Source organism: Mesoplodon densirostris, chromosome 16 (assembly GCF_025265405.1).
Source record: "Mesoplodon densirostris isolate mMesDen1 chromosome 16, mMesDen1 primary haplotype, whole genome shotgun sequence".
Taxonomy (NCBI): domain Eukaryota; kingdom Metazoa; phylum Chordata; class Mammalia; order Artiodactyla; family Ziphiidae; genus Mesoplodon; species Mesoplodon densirostris.
The window spans coordinates 13,815,107-13,837,072 of record NC_082676.1 but is presented as its reverse complement, the minus strand read 5'-3'; the positions used below and the strand labels follow the sequence as shown (position 1 = coordinate 13,837,072).

At 38.7% G+C, this 21,966-nt stretch overlaps 1 protein-coding gene across 5 annotated transcripts in view; it reads left to right on the top strand.

Annotated features, from left to right (window-relative positions):
• NCOA3 (nuclear receptor coactivator 3) overlaps positions 1-21,966 on the top strand; it is a 123,808-nt gene that overhangs the window by 75,372 nt on the left and 26,470 nt on the right. For 4 of the 5 annotated variants that reach the window (XM_060120004.1, XM_060120006.1, XM_060120005.1 and 1 more), the window contains 3 exons: positions 19,041-19,145; positions 20,245-20,417; positions 20,894-20,994. In XM_060120004.1, coding sequence (XP_059975987.1) covers positions 19,060-19,145; positions 20,245-20,417; positions 20,894-20,994 — 360 coding nt within the window. In that variant the 5' untranslated portion in view covers positions 19,041-19,059. Of the gene's footprint in view, positions 1-10,699; positions 10,785-19,040; positions 19,146-20,244; positions 20,418-20,893; positions 20,995-21,966 lie in introns of all 5 variants that reach the window. The other variant, XM_060120003.1, reaches the window with a different exon arrangement.

Genomic DNA, 21,966 nt, shown 5'->3' with positions numbered 1-21,966 from the left:
AAATCAATTTTTGCTCTCAAGTTTATAAGAGCAATTAAAAATTACTAAGAAAGCCATAATTTTGGTGGATCTGCTGTCTTGCGCTAATGAAGTGCTTTGGTTTTAAGTGGAAAAGCCAAAGTTATTTTACTTGAGATAATCTGACCACGCTTAGTCCCTCACTCCTTTTTTATTTTCTTTTTAGGTTTTAAACTTTTAAGAGATTCCTTCTTTGTAAAGAAGATTGATTACTAGTGATATATTTAAAATGTGGAGGTCACTAGTTTTATGATGATATATAGGAGAATATCAGTGCATTTATAATTTTGAAAGCTTAAATAGTTTGAATGTTGGTGAAACAGCATACTTTTAGAAGATAATATTTTTTTAGCATAGGTCACATGCTATACAGGTCACATGCTTTTAAAAGAAAATTCCTATTGATAGTTTTGTTCTGTTATTAAAGTAAAAAATTGATGGTTAAGCTGGTTTGGTTTTAAGGATGAAGCTTTCAGAATATGTAGAGAAAACTGTTCAAGTTGTAACATCCGTCTTTGGCACGAACAACAAACTGTCTAAACTGATGTACTAATCTAATCACTGTTTTTTCCCCCGCTCTTGGTAAAAATGGATGGACATAAGGTTGTAGTAATTGTTCATAGTCATGGTTCGTTAAAAGGACAGTTTTATTAGACTTGGAAAATACAGACATAAAAAATCATCAGATTGGTAATAATGTAGCTCTTGTAGTACTTAATTTTGTAACTTAGTTAAGAAATATAATTGGCCTAAATATCAGCTCAACGATCCAAAAATACAAATAATCCTCTTTATATCACTGTTGTAAATGGCCCTATCTCTCATGTGCCGAACTCTTAGAGTAATTACTTTCTTATGACTCTTTCTTTTCAAAAACTGTTTTAAAAAGAATATGTTTTGGAATCTGTGTAATATTTAACATATAAAGCCTGCATTATTTTGAAGTTGATATTGAAAACCTCTAAACTTCTGACCTTGAATAGAATTTTCTATGCGTAACCATTACGTGCAGCTGGTGGATTCAAAATTGCCTTTTCTGGTACTCTGCTTTGTGAAAAATAGTATGTATTGGACATGAGTGCATGACAGCTGACATTTATCGAGGATAACAGGCTTACTCATTTTCACATTTTAAAGTGACTTTGAAAGCTTTGCATGTGCACACATGTTCCACATATGTTCCTAAGATTTAAGTATATTTTCCATCATGTATCATTCTTTAATGAGCTTCATATATTAAGCTTATATGATGTGAGTCCACAATCATCTAAAGATCAGAAGTATAGGTTATTTAATTCACTTCCATAGAATTTTATCTTGCATAGTTGAACAATCATTACAAGTAAAAATGTACCTAATGTATTCCAGGTAGGACTCTTGTTACATAATGTGTGATTTGTCGTTTCTTTCATTCCCTTACTCTAAAATTTGGCTCTAATGTAGAAAACTGAATCACAGAAATTAATTTTTTTCTATATCAACTGCTAGCATATTATTCTTCTGTTTAAAAAGATTTTTATAGAGCTAGTTATTTTATTTTACTGGAGGGTGACCATAAACAATTGGAATTGAATAATTTTTAGTCTTGGTTCTTAACCTTTTAAAGTTTTCTTTAAAATGAGATCATGATAATAATTAAAAAGAATTCTAGCATAGAGCTACAAACTTCCTAATGTGTTGGCAAGTTTGTTAATTAAAATAACACCTTTTATGGTTGGAATAGGTTTCAGATTCTGCAACCCTTCGATATATTGATATGCAGATAACAGTGACTTGCTGCAAGGTAACAGGAGACATGCTTTGACTTCAGAAGATAACTTGGCCATGCACAGCTGTAATCTACTGTCTTTTCATTTCCAGACATGATTTAGTAGTATAAGGCCTTTGATTCCTAGGCCCTGGGAAGTAAGTTGAAATTTAATTTTTTTGTGTGTATGAGAGTTTTTACTTCAGCTTTTGATGAGCCTGTTTTGTGGTGTGAAGGTATCATGTAAACTGTAGATGTTTCATTACTTAAATAACTCCCAATTCCATTTGAAGTATAAGAAGCCCGAGTTCCATCCCTTTCCATTTTCCTTTTGGCAGTTGAAAAGGAAGCCATTTTATTAAGAATGATGAATAGTGAATGCAATTTTAAATTTAGGCTAGTTAAATTGCCAGTGTCTTTATATTTTAAAAAATTGCAGAGGAATTAATCATCAGTTTTAACGTGATTTTTCAAAGAAGAAATTGTCCTTAAGCACTTGTGACCCAAGTGACCTTTATAGTAAAAGATACTGTTTCTACAAATTCTTTTGACAGAGAAATGTACAATATCAGAGAAGTTTAAGGAAAATATTTGAAATGTTTATGTAAGAACAGCTTAAGACCACTACCAAAACTGTATTTGTAGATCTTAGCATCTTTGAGAATTCAGTGCTTCTCAAAAGACATCTCTTTAATCTCCTTTTAGGTCCCAAGGTTTAGATTTTCTTAAGTTTATTCAGCTAATATTGGAGTTGGAAAACACACATTGTTTCCTGATTTTATTTGGGTTGTAGACATAGTTATTTAAAAAATTCTCTTTTTAAAATAACTTTGTTTCTGTCTGTAAATCATAAGATTCTTGAGGGAGCCATTTTTCAAGTCTACTATTTGCCCACGACTGAGGTTTTTTTTTTTTTTTTTTTTTTCGGTGTGTTGTTTTTTAGATTCTTTCAGCAACCTTGTAAAGGTGATGGTATATCCCCTTTTTACTTCACTGTGCTGCATTCTGGTTGGCTTCGTCAGTTTTATTTTCCAGTTCGCTGATTGTGTGTGTGTGTGTGTTGTGTCCAGTCTAGGAATTAATCCCATCTACTGAGTTTTGTTTCGGATATGGGTTTAAGTATCCCATGCTAACCACATCTATTCAGAGTTCAGATATTTGGTGCTCAGATAATGGGCAATACCATCTTTTTTTGTACTTAATAATTTATGAAGTTTTATAATTCATTCTTTTCACATTGTATTTCTTTATATGTACGTTTTCATGGCTGTTGATTCTTTATCTCTTTAAGGATTGTAAACATTTATTTATTTATTTAAAAAAATAATCTCTATTTTTAAATTAATTAATTTTTGGCTGCTTTGGGTCTTCATTGCTGTGCACGGGCTTTCTCTAGTTGCGGTGAGCAGGGGCTACTCTTTGTTGCAGTGTGTGGGCTTCTCTTGTTGCAGAGCATGGGCTCTAGGCATGTGGGCTTCAGTAGTTGCAGCACGCAGGCTCAGTAGTTGTGACTCGTGGGCTCTACAGGGCAAGCTCAGTAGTTGTGGCGCACGGGCTTAGTTGCTCCGCGGCATGTGGGATCTTCCCGGACCAGGGCACGAACCCGTGTCCCCTGCATTGGCAGGCGGATACTTAACCACTGGGCCACCAAGGAAGTCCTGTAAACATTTATTTTAAACTTACTTCAAGATTTCATTTTATTGGGTGGCGAAGTCATCTTTTGGAATCGATGCATTTCTTGGTCATCTTTCTTAGTCCAGTTTTTAAGTCCACTTGGGAATTTTAGCCTACAATTTGCATCTTGAGTGGGAAATTTTCTTTTTGTTTTTTTTGGTGCCCTTCATGTGTCCCCCTCTCCCTGCCCCAGGCAATCCTAGCTTATTTTTGTTGCCTTCACAAACCATATCCACCATACCTTCAGTCTACGTTCAGGATTCTGTTCTGAGGTACTATTGCAATATCAGAGCTATGTGTCACCCAGGTTTTGTATGTACAGATTTTCTTTGATTTACGATGGGGGTTACATCCCAGTGAACCCATTGTAAGTTAAAATGGGCTGCAACTGCCACTGCCAGTATTATGAGAGGGTATTATACTGCATATTGCTAGCTGGGAAAAGATCAAAATTCAGAATTCGAAGTAGGGTTTGACTGAATGCATATCGCTTTTGCACTGTTGTAAAGTTGAAAAATTGTAAGTTGAACCTTTGTAAGTTGGGGACCAACTGTGTAACCCTTTCCTTTTTCTTCCACAACTACAGGTAACAGTTTGATATAATCAGTTATCTAGATAGCTGTTGATAGAGCTCTTTTTCATCTTTCAGAAATTTTTTGTTTGGTTTCTACCTATGAGCCTTGCTTTTGATTCTGTTACGTTGCACATGATTTGATTTCCTGAGTGTCTTTGCTAGTTTCTAATGCTAGAGTTCAGTAGGTTCATAGAGTCATCAACTCATTGCTGTATGCTTGCTCTGTGTCTTGCTCCGTAGATGTATTTGTTATGTTTGAGCATGGCTGTGTCTTTCACGATTAAAAAAAATACATATTTTGTCATTATTATATTTAGAGCAAGGGGGGAGAGTGTGGTTGGTTGAAAGCAATAGTCCATTAAATCACCTTATCAGGAAGTCCTTTGTTCTTCTGATCTCACAACACGGCTTATTTATTTAGGCCTGCATATAGTAGATACTGGATTCTTTATTAAATGAGTGTGTAGGGGATCTGGGAGAAACCACACCAGTTTCAAACCCTCAGTCCTTACCTTAATCTAAGGCAGTGGTTCTCAGTGTGGTTTGTGAACCCTTGAGAGTCCCTGAGAACCTTTTATGGAGTCCACAGAGTTAAAATTATTTCCGGAATAATATATTTTCTGTTTTCATCCTGTTGATGTTTGCACTGATGGTACAAAAGCAGTGATGCATAAAACTGCTGATGTCTTAGCATGAATCAAGGCAGTGGGACTACCAGACTGTACTAGTAGTCACTGCATTCTTCACTGCCTTGCATTCTTCACTGCCCTGCACTCAGACTTAAAGGAAAAAACAAAAACAAAACCCCCCACAAAACCCCACTCATTTCTCAATTAGGATTGTCCTTGATGAAGGAGCAAAATTTGCTCATTTCATTAAATCTTGACCTTTGAGTACTATATATATATATATATATATTTTTGCGGTATGTGGGCCTCTCACTGTTGTGGCCTCTCCCGTTGCGGAGCACAGGCTCCGGACGCGCAGGCTCAGCGGCCATGGCTCACAGGCCCAGCTGCTCCGCGGCATGTGGGATCTTCCCGGACCAGGGTACGAACCTGTGTCCCCTGCATCGGCAGGCGGACTCTCAACCACTGTGCCACCAGGGAAGCCCTGAGTACTGTATTTTTAACATTTTGTCTGGCGAGAATGGAAAATATGCAGAAAACACTTCTGCCTACCAAAGTATGATGGTTGTCTTGGGGAAAAGCACTTGTGTGGTTGGCTTGTGTACTGAACAGGCCACTTTTTTCATGGAATATCATTTTTACTTGAAAGAATGACTAACAAACTGTGGTTATTGGAACTTGGGTATTTGGCAGAAAGTTTCTTGAAATTGAGCAAGGTAAACCTATCACTTCAAGAAAAACATCCAAGAGTATTTGTTGACAGTGATAAAATTGGAGTTTTCAAGTAAAAATTATCATGTTAATTTTGAATCTGTCACCATGAGTGTGACAGCTTCTCAGTACTTAAAGACTTTATGAATGAGATGGGTGGTGATATATTTATTTATTTTTGGCTGTGTTGGGTCTTCATTGCTGTGTGCCGACTATCTGTAGTTGTGGTGAGCAGGGGCTACTCTTTGTTGCGGTGCGCAGGCTTCTCATTGTGGTGGCTTCTCTTGTTGCAGAGCACAGGCTGTAGGTGCACGGTCTTCAGTAGTTGTGCGCGGGCTCAGTAGTTGTGGCGCACAGCCTCTAGAGCGCAGGCTCAATAGTTGTGGCGCATGGGCTTAGTTGCTCTGTGGCATGTGGGATCTTCCTGGAACAGGGCTCGAACCCGTGTCCCCTGCATTGGCAGGCAGATTCTTAACCATTGCGCCACCAGAGAAGTCCCTGGAGTTTTTGATATTGTATAATGTATCAGTATTTGAAAATCTGCTTAATCAGTGAACTAGTATTATCCAAATGACGATGTTTGATGTTACAAAATCATGCATGGGTTAAAGATTTTTTTCAGAGTGTAAGTTTGTGTATTTTAATGTAATAGTATGAAAGTTCATTGATAGGGTTTCAGATTTCACTTTGCAGCTAATCTTTAAGAAAATACCGCTTGTCCTTGAATGCCAGGGGTTGCTGGCAATGCCAGAAGCTAGGAGAGGGTGGAGCAGTTCTCCCCTGGAGCCTTCAGAAAGAGTATGGCCCTTTCGGCACCTTCATTTTGGACATTGAGCCTCCAGAACTTCGAGAGAATATCTGTTGTTTGTGGTAATTTGTTATAGTAGTCACAGGAAAGTAATACAGTAGCCAAACCTGAGTAAAGGGTATTTAGGGTATGCCTTCTACTGTTATGTGTTTTGCAACTTTTTGTAAGTTTGAAAGTATTTTCAAATAAAAACTGAAAGTACCACTTGTCGTTTTAGCACGATATCAAGGAAAATTATTTATAATTAATTGTTAAAGGCTATTGAAATAGTCCTTCCTTTTACAAGTACGTGTATCTCTGAGGCTGAATTCTCTTCATGTGTTTCAATCAATATGAAGTATTTCAGCGGATTGAATGGTGTCGTAGGTAAGAGGATCCATCTGTCTTCTATTAAAGTCGCACATAAGGTTTGTAAAAATGTGAAACAATGCCGCTTCTCATGGAATTGTTTTGTTTCAGGTTATTTTTCATAAAATTGTTTATGTTAACATATAATGGACTTATTTTTAAATGAATTAATATGTCAAATGTTCTAAGTTTTAATTTCTAATACAGTAAATATTGATAGATAATAACCCACAAAACCAAAGCTTTTTAGAGTTCCTAGTTTTTAAAAGATAAAGAAATCCTGATATCAAAAAGGTTGAGAACTACTGACCTAGTGAATTTGGTTGGAACTGTAGCAGCCTTTGACTTAAACCATCTCTTTTGGTAGTAAGAACCAGATTGACTGTAGGAGTTTAGGACTTTGAGTAGCTATATGACATGGTGTGCTATGTCTGGTACTCGGTTGTTCCTGCTTTTAAATTACAGATCAGCCATTAATTTTCAGTGGAGACCTTTTATAGCACAAAATACAATTTGTGATTCTACATGTACTAGTTTGTTGATTCCTGGCACTGGGTCATCAGCTTGTTGAAGGCAAAACACACACACACACACACACACACACACAGAGACACAAACTGACAAACAAAACCCCAAAACAAACAAAAAACAAGCAAACAACAACAACAAAAAACTTGACTCTTTTGATCAATATTTCATCCCAGGTGTATTGGTGTAGGGAATGAGATCTCCTTTGTCTGTGTGGACATCACCCAGGCTGCCTAAGAGTGACTAACTAAAAAAAAAAGAAACAAAAAAACTTTCCCCCCTCCACAGTTTTATTGAGAAATAATTGACATATGTCACTGAAAAAGTTTAAGGGGTATAGCACGATGGTTTGATTTACGTATATTGTGAAATGATCACCACTATAGGTTCAGCTAACATCCATCATCTCATATAGATACAATAAAAAGAAAAGAAAGAAGAAAGGAAAAAACATTTCCTCCTTGTGATGAGAACCCTTCGGATTCACTCTTTTAACAACTTCCCTGTATATCATACAGCAGTGTTAACCATAGTAGTACATTACACCCCTATTACTTTGTGACCACTCTCAAGACACTTGCTGAAGTGGGTTTTTGGTTTTGTTTTTGTTTTCGGGGGGAGGGCAGCTAGTTCTATAACTTTTTTTTTTTTTAGTTGAGTTGTTTTACGACGTTGTGTTAGTTTCTACTGTACAGTGGAGTTCCCTGTGCTATACAGCGGGTTCTCATTAGTTATCTATTTTATACATATTAGTGTATATATGTCAATCCCAATCTCCCAGTTCATCTCCCCCCCTTCCACCCTTGGCGTCCATACGTTTGTTCTCTACATCTGTGTCTCTACTTTTGCCTTGCAAACCAGTTCATCTGTACCATTTTTCTAGATTCCGCATATATGGGTTAATATACGATATTTGTTTTTCTCTTTCTGACTTACTTCACTCTGTATGACAGTCTCTGGGTCCATCCATGTCTCTGAAAATGACCCAATCTTGTTCCTTTTTATGGCTGAGTAATATTCCATTGTATGTACCACATCTTCTTTATCCATTTGTCTGTCAATGGACATTTAGGTTGCTTCCCTGACCAGGCTATTGTAAATAGTGCTGCAGTGAACATTGGGGTGCATGTGTCTCTCTGAATTATGGTTTTCTCTGGGTATATGCCCAGTAGTGGGATTGCTGTGTCATATTGTAGTTCTATTGTTAGTTTTTTAAGGAACCTCCATACTCTTCTCCATAGTGGCTGTATCAGTTTACATTCCCTGGGTTTTGGTTTTAACCAGTTTAGTTGTATGAATGGTTTTTATAAGAGTTCATAATTAAATTTTTGCCTCAAGTGTTCTCTTACGATAATGAGGTGCCCCCAGCTTTATTTACTCCACATGCACAGGCAGGTTTGTGAGGTATACAGAGAAGCTTTTTAAAGTCATGAGTCATGGAACTGACCTTTGAACAGAAAGAAAAAAAAAACACGCTAGGTTTTATTTTAGATTATTTGCATGATGATCTTTTCATCCTGTTCCTCAGTAGTTTATAGTCTCGCTTGCTGCAGATTTCTTCCCTTGAACAATCATTACAAGATTTTTAGCTCCACGTAGTATAGTAGCTATATTTTGGAGGGGAATAGGGAGGCAGTTGAAGTTAAATTTAGACTTTGATACTTTTCAACCTTGATGTTAGGAGTACATTCTTTTTTTTTTTTTTTTTTTTTTGCGGTACGCGGGCCTCTCACTGTTGTGGCCTCTCCATTGAGGAGCGCAGGCTCAGCGGCCGTGGCTCATGGGCCTAGCTGCTCCCCGGCATGTGGGATCTTCCCGGACCGGGGCACGAACCCGTGTCCCCTGCATCGGCAGGCGGACTCTCAACCACTGTGCCACCAGGGAAGCCCAGGAGTGCATTCTTATTATCTTTATGGACTTTGATATATATGCTCTCATTTGCTATTTGTATTATTGTCATCCTGAAGTCAGTAATGACTTTTGGAGATTTATTTGAAGAGATAGCTTCTGTCATCAGACATAACTTCTAGGGATATGGAAGCATTATTTTTAAAAAAGGATTCTTTTGAATTTAAGGTTATTTAGGCTAGGAGTGGAATTATAATTATCGAAGGGTAACAAGCTGTGAGGTCAGAAAAAGAAAAAAGACAATGGAAACATCGAGGACTGAGCACAGACTAGCCTGCAGTCTGCACGATGACCCGTTCAGGAAGCCTCATGAGTCAGACTTGCCATGCCGTGTTGCTAGCGTATGAGATCTGCCTCAGCCTCTTTGCTTTTAGAGAAGGAAATCTAGCTAAGATGTGTTTTTCCTTTGATATATCTTTTTCTCTCTTTTTCCACCTTCAGTACCTTTTCTTTGAAAAATTAATTCAAAGTGCTTCATCAGCTTTATATTTCTACATTGTCAATTTTTGAGACGTTAGTGTAGCTTTATGCTTTTGATATTGGTCGACAGGGCTAACTTCAGTACTGTAGGGGAGGTGTCTTGTTACTTAAAGCTTTTTACTCTGCAGGCACTCCATTTTAGGAATACCTGTCTTGTAGTTGACCCATGGTTACCATTCCCTGTATCATTCATTACTTGGTTAGTGCTCCTTCCTAGAGCAGCTTTGCAGCTCTGTCATTTGGTTACCAGGTGGCTAATGGCATTCAGCTCTTTAGTTTTAACATTTCTTAAAATTTCTTTTTTCTCTGAGGCAGATAGAAATAATGGATTAGGAGAGAATGGGGCACATGCTGTGATCATTTCTCGTTTGTATCTTTATTGCTTATTAATTAAATTTATATCAGATTTTATTTCTGCTCTGTGCACATACTCCTAACTCCCCACTGCTTATCTTAATCCAGAGCTTTACCACTTACCTCAAGGGGTTTGAACACTTTCTCTCCCCTCCCTCCCTCCCTCCCTCCCTCCCTCCCTCCCTCTCTCCCTTTCCTGCTTATGTTTTCATTATGTGCCAAGGGACAACCTTAGGTATAAATAATACTTTTGATGTAGAGATATTTACGTCTGTCCAAGAAAAATTAAACCACAAATCCAGAAATAAAAAAAGATATAAAAAAGAACCAGCACTGTTTGTTTTACCTAGCACCTTTGAAAGTACTTGGATAACCTCTTCAGGATCTTCTAAAAGGTGCCAACTTATTCTGTAATTATACCTGTTTATCTTAAGGACACAGACATCTATGACAATAGTTTTATTCTATTTTCATGGCTTTATGTTAGCTACTAACTGCCACTCACCACACTGTTTCAGTGGGAAAATGTTTTAAATTCCAGTCAGCTCTCTGTATGCTGAAGATAGCCTGAATAGTTCTGGCTAATTTATTTGTCTGAAGCTTTTTAATTTGTTGTATATTTGTAACTTTGTTTTTCAAATGAGAGCAAAATTGATGTTGCTGTGAACATACATCTTTGTTCTTGGTATCGTGTACCTCAGGGATCACCATTATTCCCTGTTCCAGTTGCTTGCTTTGTATTGCTTTTCATTCTCACAATAAGCATAAGAATAGGTGAGATGTGATTATTCCCAGTTTTTACAGGTGATAAGCTTTTTATAGGTGACAAGTTTGATTCTAACAAAGCCCCGTTGTCTTTTTTATTGTATCATAGTACATCAGCCGTGAAGGATTCAAACCCTTGAGTTTTATTTTGATAGATACCTTGAAGCCACCATATTTTTTGGAATGGGAATATCCAAGTGAAAAATGACATGTCAGAAGGAAGCAGAACTGTTCTACAAGGTATTTAGCCCCTTCCTCCCAATCTTCTCTATATTTTAGGAATATTGTAGTTGGTCAAAAGTACATCTAATGGGATGGGAAGGAAAAGGAGAACTGGAGTTGGGAAAAGGAACAAGGGGAATGCTGGTAGTAGGAGTGAAAAGAGAGAGGAAGGAGTTTGTAATGAAAGTCTCTTACAAGTTTTTATTATGGTTTAGAGCTTATAGCGTAGAAAGTAGAAACAGAAAAGTGTACAAGAGTAGAGTGTAGTGTGTAAAATGTTGTAATAAACTATGGAAAATGCATTAGGATAAAGAAGGGACAACTTTTTCTAATTGGAGAGTTGGGAATGGTCTCACCAGAGGTGACAGCCGAGTTTGATCTTGAAGGGTGACTGGGTATTCTAGTGTTCCAGGTAAAAGCGGGATGAAGGGGAGATCTAAGAAGAAATAAATGACTTAAGGTTACATGCAAATAGGAAATGTTTCCATGAATGTCTTTTGTCAAAATCTCTTTTAGCACAAGCCACTTGGGTAGTGGAGGTGGTGGTGAGGAAGAAGTACAACTAGATAGCATGTTGTTCAGGAATGAAGCCAAAATGAGGTTTAGGAATTTGGGGTTTAGGTCTCTTCCTGTGAATGAGAGAGATTCAGCGTGTTACATTGTAAGAGTCACTGTAACCTTTAAAACAGCTAAAGAATTACCCAGCTAGTTAGTATGCTGTCAGGAGAGGGTGATTTGATTTCAGCGGAATGGCTTGCTTAACTCCCTCTGCACAGTGTGTATTTGTGAACTTCAACTCTGTTGCTCATGTAGAGGTTGAGAAGTCTCTTGGCGACAAGCTTCCAGTTGTAGCTAACACTTGCCTCGGCTAACTGGTATGCCCAGTTCTGGTACTAGAACCTCTGGGGAGTTTGTGTTTGAGTTCAGTGGTGTCATCAGGCTTAAACCGGAGCATAAATGTAAAGGGGCTTTGGGGTCATCCTGTTGACTGAGAATGAAAAGGCAAGACCTACAACAAGAGAAGAGAGAATGAAACCTTGTGGATGAAATAGCTGTTAATTCACGTTTGGATGCTTCTCAGCTCAACTTATGTATTAAAAATAAGATATTTTATTGCTCCCTGCTAGCCCTTTTCCAAATTTGCAGACATTATTAACTAAAGATAGAGGAAAAGAATGACCAGGACCTGAGATTTACACTGTTTTCTGGCATATGTCTACACCAAGGTAGTTTATTGTAGATACTGTTTATATGCATTTTCTCTGTTTTTAAAAAACTGTATGCTGGTAGGTTTCCTATCAGCTGTGCCTTCATTTTAACACTTACCAAATAATGCTGTTATAATTGTATGTTCCTCTCTTCTGCTTGCCTGAGAGTTCTAGCAATGTGTGGTGTCATTTATCTCTCTTTCCTGGTCCTCAAATGGTCTGGGCGTGCAAATGTTTGAACGGAAATGGAATTAAATTTAAAAACTGGATTGCATTAGGTGGTTCATACTTTATCCTACTAAACATGACAGGTTATCAGCAATACAACAAAAGGATATTGCAAGTTAACTTTTATTTGAAACTACCCCCCTGCCCCCGGCCTTGTTTCCTTTCAGTTCTTATCCTCTATACCAGGGTTGAATTAAAACATAAAGGTAGGAGATACTCACTGGAAGAGTCATCTGGTTGGTGAGGAAATGTCCATAGTGGCTCCATGTTCATGGACTTTTCTCTTCCCCTGCCTCTTCTTGTCCCCTAAACACACACAGGTTCTATTTTGTTTCCTTTCTTTGCTCCATGGTGCTGGTTCTCTTGGAGCTGCACAGAAGATTGAAATAAACCTCTCATTTTATATTTTGGAAAATATACTCTTGTAGGATTAAGCCTAACTGGTGATGACTATATACTAAAATTGTCTTTTGAGTAAGAGCATCAATTTGCAACTTGTATTTTGGGTAGTTCGTTTATGTATGGATGTCTCATAAATCTTTCCCGAGGGTAATTTTTTTTCTAATTGGCTTTGATCAGCCTCTGATTTTACATAATGCTTCAAGCAGTTTTTGGTAAATCAGTTCAAATCCACAGTTGTATGAAAATTTCCTTAAGTTACTGGGATTCTCAGGAGACACCCAGAAATAGTCCCTAATTGGCGTATTTAATCATACCTTGTATAAATCAGGCAAACAAGACTGATGAATAAACTGAATTACTGGTGGGATATTCAAAAGTTCTTGGCTCCAGCATTTAATCTTAGAAAACCCAAGAATGAAAATATTTGACAGATTATTTTGGGTATAGTTCATGTTTTTCTGATCTAAGTTTCCTTCTTGCCATGTAAGCCACTAACTGTTGGTTTCAATTGGAAATAAAGGTCATGGTTAATAGTAGACCACCTCAAAGGGCCATTTATCTGGTGACCTGTAGAGTAATGGTTGGTTTTTAGGAGCTTGAGGGGAATAGCAGCATTAGTACCTGCTGAGCTGGAGCACCTCCTTGCCTCTGACCCTAACACTACATGCCCCTAAACCCTGCATGTAACAACTTCTCAGTGTTCTAACTGATGAGCTGAGAAATTTTCTGGTTAATTGGTTGAAAATGGTGTGACTCAACAGTATACGTGGTTTATTTATTTTTTTGGGGGGGGGGTGGATAAAATGCCCAAGGAACATTTGGTACATATTTTGTTGGTTATAAAGTCTGAAAATAATATAATCCCAGCTCTGCCATCTAGTATCTGTGTGTGATCTAGATACTTATTTATCTGTAAAATGAGAGTAATACATTGGAGAGTCGTGAGAAATTATACAGAATATGTGATATGCCCAGCACTGTACTGCCACAAAAGTTATCTGTCCCCTTCCCTCTCCCTTATTAATTTAGGAAAATAAAATATTTTAGTTGGTCTTCAGGCCATTTGAGATTTACTGGGTAACTTATCTCCTCCCCATTTTGGCATGGCATGGCTTTTCTTTTTTTTTTTTTTTTTTTTTTTTGCGGTACGCGGGCCTCTCCCTGTTGTGGCCTCTCCCGTTGCGGAGCACAGGCTCTGGACGTGCAGGCTCAGCGGCCATGACTCATGGGCCCAGCCGCTCTACAGCATGTGGGATCTTCCCGGATCGAGGCACGAACCCGTGTCCCCTGCATCGGCAGGGGGACTCTCAACCACTGCGCCACCAGGGAAGCCCCACATGGCTTTTCTTAGGGTCCCCCCCCGCCCCCCTGCCAATAACTTCTTGCTCACCTCATGGACACTAGCATTGTTGATTGATATCTCTTCCTTTTGGACAGGGAGTACTTCCTGTATCTTTGTCCATCTGGCTAGTTTGTTGTACATAATCAAGATTTCCCATCCTGTCTTAACTGTGAATAACCAAAGGGAAAGCTAGTTAATGCTGCTAAGCCACATATCATCATTTTCATGGCTTTTGAGCTGGCGGATATAATTCTTTGTTGCTTTTAGAGTTAAAGAGTGTTCATTTTCTAGCAGTTTATTGTATTCTGTGCACGTCTAAGCTTAAACCTGTACCACAGCATGATTGTTTTATGTAGAAAGCCCTATAGTATTTATAGAGAAATTTTATCCAATTGCTGTACTGTAAGATCCTTGCTCATTTTAAATCTGATTTATCATGAATCTGCTTACGACTCTTCCAAATAATACAGAAATAGGTAGCATTATATTTTGAGAGCATTGAATTTATTGTAAATTGCTATTATTCTGTATTAAAGTAGTTGTATAGAATATGTTGCTTAAATGTAATCTTAAAGTGTGCATTGTCATATTAATATATTTAAGTAGTATAGCATAGAACTTTTAAGTAGAAACATTTTATACAAGGAAAATAATTGTAAAAATGGCTCAAGGATCTAGACAGTCGAGTTCACATTGAAGGATAGAATACATTTTGGGTCTTTGGATCGGATTCACCTGGAAGTGTGGTTGAGGTGTATCTCCAGTTTAACAATCAGTTGGGGGACATCTCTTCATTAGCAATGCAAATTAAAACTACAGTGAGGTATCGCTTCACACTGGTCAGAATGGCCATTATCAAAAGAGCTAGAAACAATAAATGCTGGAAAGGGTGTGGTGAAAAGGGAACCCTCCTACACTGTTGTTGGGAATGTAAATTGATACAACCACTATGGAGAACAGTATGGAGGTTCCTTAAAAAACTGAAAATAGAACTACCATACGACCCAGCAATCCCAGTATTGGGCATATACCCTGAGAAAACCATAATTCAGAAAGAGACATGCACCACAGTGTTCATTGCAGCACCATTTACAATAGCCAGGACATGGAACCAGCCTAAATGTCCATCGACAGATGAGTGGATAAAGAAGATGTGGTACATATATACAATGGAATATTACTCAGCCTTAAAAAGAAATGAAATTGAGTTATTTGTAGTGAGGTGGATGGACCTAGAGTCTGTCATACAGAGTGAAGTAAGTCAGAAAGAAAAACAAATACTGTATGCTAACGCATATATATATAGAATCTTTTAAAAAAATGGTACTGATGAACCTAGTTGCAGGGCAGGAACCTAGTTGCAGGGCAGGAATAAAGAGGTAGACATAGAGAATGGACTTGATGACATCGGGTGGGAGGGCGAAGCTGGCGCAAAGTGAGAGTAGCATCGACGTATGTACACTACGGAATGTAAAATAGTTGACTGGTGAGAAGCAGCAGCATAGCACAGGGAGATCAGCTCGGTGCTTTGTGATGACCTAGAGGGGTGGGATAGGGAGGACGGAAGGGAGGCTCAAGAGGGAAGAGATATGGGGACATGTGTATGCATATGGCTGATTCGCTTTGTTGTGCAACAGAAACTAACATGGTATTGTGAAGCAATTATACTCCAATAAAGATGTAGAAAAAAAATGTGCACACACACACACAAAAATACATGTATGCACCTCACTATTGGATAAGAGTACAGGTTGCCCAGGGTTAGGGCAGGTATATATCGTGGTCCTAATTTCTTTTCTACTCAACTGTGTAGATGATAATTTTTTTTTTTTTTTTTTTTGCTGTACGCGGGCCTCTCACTGTTGTGGCCTCTCCCGTTGTGCAGCACAGGCTCCGGACGCACAGGCCCAGCGGCCATGGCTCACGGGCCCAGCCTCTCTGCGGCATGTGGGATCTTCCCAGACCGGGGCACGAACCCGTATCCCCTGCATGATGATAATTTTTAATTGTAAGGAATCAGAATTTAGAAGGGGCTCAATATTTATAGACTGTTCTTGTAGTCAGAGATACTGGGAGACTCTTGTGCTTTATTATTTCCCATTTGAATATGGATTTTACCAATTCCATATATTTTCCAAATTAGATGGGTTGTAATTTAAGATGTAAAAATGTAAGCTGTACAGTTACTGATCTGTGTTTCTTAACCTTTTGAACTTCTTGCAGGGGTGGAATTGATCTACTCATGGGCCTGGTACATGTTCCGTCCCCCTCTCCCACCCTAATTCTTGACCAGTGATTGAAAATGGTCTAGATTTAGTGTATATATGCTAAGCATTTACCTTTCATACCTTCAAAAGAATAATTTACCAAACTAGATAATATATCCCCCCAGAGAAATATAGTTTGAGTCTGGCTCCGCCAGTGAGTAGACAACAGACTTGGCAAGTAAAACATGCTATTTATAATTTTTTTTTTTTTTTTTTGCGGTACACGGGCCTCTCACTGTTGTGGCATCTACCGCTGCGGAGCACTGGGTTTGGCCGCGCAGGCTCAGTGGCCATGGCTCATGGGCCCAGCCGCTCCGCAGCATGTGGGATCTTCCCGGACCAGGGCACGAACCCGCGTCCCCTGCATCGGCAGGCGGACTCTCAACCACTGCGCCACCAGGGAAGCCCGACATTGTCATTTTTGAAGAATATAGTATTGTGTGGCATTGTGGGATCTGATTACACTTTATTTATTTATTTATTTATTTATTTAATTTATTTTTTGCTGTATGCGGGCCTCTCACTGTCGTGGCCTCTCCCGTCACGGAGCACAGGCTCCGGACGCGCAGGCTCAGCAGCCATGGCTCATGGGCCCAGCCACTCCGCGGCATGTGGGATCTTCCCGGACCAGGGCACAAACCCATGTCCCCTGCATCGGCAGGCGGACTCTCAACCACTGCGCCACCAGGGAAGCCCCTACACTTTATTTTTAAATTTTATTTTATTTTTAAAAATTTATTTGGTTGCATTGGGTCTTAGTTGTGGCAAGCGGGCTCCTTGGAGTTGTGGCAGGGAGGCTCCTTAGTTGCGGCTCCAGGGCTCTTTGTTTGTAGCACACTGGCTCCTTAGTTGTGGCATGCAAACTCTTAGTTGTAGCATGCATGTGGGATTTAGTTCCCTGACCAGGGATGGAACCTGGGCCCCCTGCATTGCGAGCGCAGAGTCTTATCCATTGCGCCACCAGGGAAGTCCCCATGGTTACACTTTAAAATCATGACATTAAGCCACATTAGTGGGGGCTTCCTTGATGGTGCAGTGGTTAAGAATCCGCCTGCCAGTGCAGGGGACACGGGTTCCAGCCCTGGTCTAGGAAGATCCCACATGCTGCGGAGCAGCTAAGCCCGTGCACCACAGCTACTGAGCCTGCGCTCTAGAGCCCGCAAGGCACAACTACCGAAGCCCACGCGCCTAGAGCCCGTGCTCCGCAACAAGAGAAGCCACTGCAGTGAGACGACGGTGCACCGCAACGAAGAAGGGTAGCCCCCGCTCGCCACAACCAGAGAAAGCCTGTGCACAGCAGTGAAGACCCAACACAGCCAAAATAAATAAATAAATAAACAAATAAATAAGCAAGTCACATTAGTGAAAGTTATTTTAAGTTATTTTCTCTTTTATTTTAACTTACGTTGTGAGAAAAAAACCACACCAAGTTCTTAAAACGTATCAGCTTTTCAGCCTTTACATTTTACTATCAAAATTATTGGTAGAATAAATTTCGTTAGTGTTTAATTCATACCTGGAACATCTGAAAGATGATAATGTAATCTAAAACTTCAGATTTTGATTTTTTAAAGCTACATATTTTATTTTTATTTTTTATTTTTATTTTTTTTTTGCGGTATGCGGGCCTCTCACTGTTGTGGCCTCCCCCGTTGCGGAGCACAGGCTCCGGACGCGCAGGCTCAGCGGCCATGGCTCACGGGCCCAGCCGCTCCGCGGCACATGGGATCCTCCCAGACCGGGGCACGAACCCGTATCCCCTGCATCGGCAGGCGGACTCTCAACCACTTGCGCCACCAGGGAGGCCCAAAGCTACATATTTTAAGTTTAATCAGGATCTTGTGTAAAATTTTGCATTTCTATGTCTCTCATCCTGGCAGTATTGTGCCACCTAGTGGAAATTTATGTCCTTCAATGTATGTCTCAGACTAGATGGAATGCAAGATGCATTTTAACAAATGAAGAAAAAGTAGTTTGGAGTGTTTCAACTTCTCCGTTGACTTGGAATTCTTTATAGCAATGATTGTCTTTGTAAACAAGAGTTTAAGACAAATAAAATTCTTGTTAAGTGAAGGCTTAGTAGATGTCTTAAAATTATGAGCCACTGAGTATTAAAATCTCTTTTTTCAACAAGAAATAGCCTACATTTATTTTCTTTATCAATGCATTGTTAACTAAGGCATATTATATTTCCATCGGTTAGTATTGAAATAATCGTTGTTCTGTGGATCTTGTCAGAATCCTCCCACCTGGAGTTTTATTGTTGTACATCTAATTTGTAAGCAGAATGTATTGGAGTTTACATGTTATTTATACAATCTCAGTTTAGTTTGAAGTAGCAGAAGAAAAACACATTGGATGATAGATACTAAAGAAATGGTCTAAGGAAAAAATGTGCTACCTTGAAAATAGCCTGAAAATAATTTAGATATTTATCATTTGAAGACTTCTTAGCAACTTGACAAGATAACATCTTATTTGTGTGTAAATAAAGTTTAGGATTTTATCTGTTGGAGAGTTGACAGTCTCTTTTTCTTACTAACTATGCAGAAGATGCCTTGTTCTTTGTGAGGTATTCAATATACACATTTTTACTCAGTCTTGAGAAACATTTGTCCTGGGGTTGGATGGACATTCTGCATAATTAAACTGGAATATGAACTCTTGAGGTCTTCAGAACAGTTGTGTACTATAAAGAATTTTGAGAATTATCTAACCATTTAGGGAAAGCAGTTCTGAATTACAAAATACAGCCATTCAAGCATATGACACCTTTATGAGAGTCATGAATATTTTATAATGTTTGTATCTTATTATTCTTTTTTAGTTGCTGATGTATATTCACGATGAGCGGATTAGGAGAAAACTCCTTGGATCCACTGGCCCCTGATTCACGAAAACGCAAGTTGCCATGTGATACTCCAGGACAAGGGTAAGCAGTTTATTTCCTGATACTTCACCAAGGGCGCCTCCCCCGCCTTTCTTTGTTTTGAAGATAACATTGCAGCTTTCTTTTTTTTTTTTTTTTGCGCGGTATGTGGGCCTCTCACTGTTGTGGCCTCTCCTGTTGCGGAGCACAGGCTCTGGACGCACAGGCCCAGCGGCCATGGCTCACGGGCCCAGCCGCTCCGCGGCATGTGGGATCTTCCCAGACCGGGGCACGAACCCGTTTCCCCTGCATCGGCAGGCGGACTCCCAACCACTGCGCCACCAGGGAAGCCCCAGCTTTCTTTATTTGCATTTTCTGGTTAGATTTGTTTGTTTGTTTTTGCCTTTGTTTAAATACTATGATTTTGCTTTGTGGTAAGTACAGTAGTACAATGATGAGATGGGGACATTCTTATGTTATAATAGAGGCTTTATGGCTGATTCAGATAGAAATGAGAATATTATACTAACTGTGTGATATTGTAAGAAGCATTTCTCAATAGAGGACGTAAGAGTTAGGAACAGATCGACAAGATTATTACAAGTAAGACTCTTTAGTACCCTTTAAGAACATGTTATAAGTTGATATTTTGGCATTTGTGAGGTTTCATCATTCTTTTCCTGAATGAAGTTAGAAGTTTAAAAAATAGAAATAAAATACTCTTATTTTATGCAGTGATACTTCATGGCTTTTTTAGTATTTGTCAAGGTCAGTATCACTTGAATTTTACTGTGATGGTTGCAAAATAAAAAACAACCTATAATTCATAAAACCTCATAATTAATAAGTAGCTATTGCTGTTTTTATTATTTGTTAATTTTATTGTCTCTTCGTGGTAAAGACTATTTATCCCCATTTTCCAGATGATGAAATGAGACTAATGCCTAAGCCCACTAGGCTAACAACAGGTGGACTTGAATTTAGGTTTGCGTGAATTTTAACTGTATTGTACTAGGTCTCCAAGACAATGTTTTGGTAGCCTTTATGGGCTATATTTAGTTTGTTTATATATGAGTGTAATGGTGTTGTGTAGGTACTGATTCTACTCATAGCTCTTTTGTGATAGATATATTTATGGCCTTTTTTCCTCCCCCCCTCCCAGCCTTACCTGCAGTGGTGAAAAGTGGAGACGGGAACAGGAGAGTAAATATATTGAAGAATTGGCTGAACTGATATCTGCTAATCTTAGTGATATTGACAATTTCAATGTCAAACCAGATAAATGTGCAATTTTAAAGGAAACAGTAAGACAGATACGTCAAATAAAAGAGCAAGGTAATACAAAGTAAGAAAACACTCAAGTCTTTTAGAAGGAACTTGTTAACTGTGTTCACATTTGCCTTTTACTGCCTGTTGCTTAGGTGGGAACTGCTGCTCTTTGAGGGCTCTCCTCTGTGGGGCTAGATGGACAGATGAGTTGACCAGCTTTGCTCTTTAGGAAACAGTCACCAGAATTGGAAGAAGGCCAGCGTTGCTCACCCTGTCACCTGTTAGTTCCCTTTCAGGAAGCAATGGGATAGTACATTTAGTAGGGAAAGAAAATTTAGAGTATCTTCTGTCCTCCTGGGTAACTCAGAAGTTTAATTTTAACCTTTAAAAACCGTAGCATCATTTTCTTATCAGGAAATGTGTATGTGCTTATGCACATCTGTGTGCATGTCTCTTTGTGTCTGTTCGGGGAACAATTTGAAGTGGATTTAATCTATAACTGATATATATGCTATTTGTAGTATTGCCTTATGTCTTTTTAGGAAAAGCTATTTCCAGTGATGATGATGTTCAGAAAGCTGATGTATCTTCCACAGGACAAGGAGTTATTGATAAAGACTCCTTAGGACCACTTTTACTTCAGGCAAGTATAAAGTTTTAGCTATACGGTAAGCTGTGTTGATTTAAAAAGAAAAGAAAGAAAGAAAAAAATTTTGGCTAGGATATGAGAGCAAAAAGAAAATGTTTCTTTTCATGAGGTAGAACTCAGTATTCTGAATATGATGATAAAATGCTCTTATATTTAAAATATACATAACTCATGAGGTCCTGTGGCGCCCTGCTCCCCCCCACAATAAAAATGCATTTGGGCATATTTTAGCTCAGACTTTTTTGTGTATTTTTGCATAATTGACAGTATGGCACACTACAGTTTTATATTTTGGAGGAAGTTTTAAGACTTAAAATACGTGTTTTTTGTAAGTAGTTGTCTTAAGTAGATTGAGTTAAGCTATAGCACTTACAGAATGTTTCTTTTTAAGTCATTACCTGAAGCCCTTTATTCAGGTTCATTTATCAACTGTTTTTATTCCAATTAGTTTGTTCCAGCTACTTTTTAGTTGATCAGTTCAGTTCCTCTTTGTAAATTCTCCCTAAGGAGTGGTATAGTTCCTGTAGCTTGACTTGGTAACAAATGGAAAAATGGGAAGCACTAATGATGATTTTTCATATTTTTAAAAACTCCTTTGAAGAAGTAATTCTTCAAAAATTGGATGTTAATTCAGATTTTGTCTTTACTGTCATCTTTTCAAATTGTCTTTTTCATACAGCTCTGTATTGATGGTGCTAATGTTAATAGAAATGATGGCTCATAGTTGTTAAATCAACAGTTTTTTTTCAAATTCTATTTAGTACTAAGGCTGGTGTCTTAGTCTGCTAAGGCTGCCATAACAGAATACCACAGACTGTGTGGCTTAAACAACAGAAATTTATTTCTTACAGTTCTGGAGGCTGGAAGTCCAAGATCAAGGTGTTGGCAGGCTTGGTTTCTCCTGAGACCTACCTCTCTCCTTGGCTTGTAGATGGCTGCCTTCTCCTTGGGTCTTCACGTGACCTT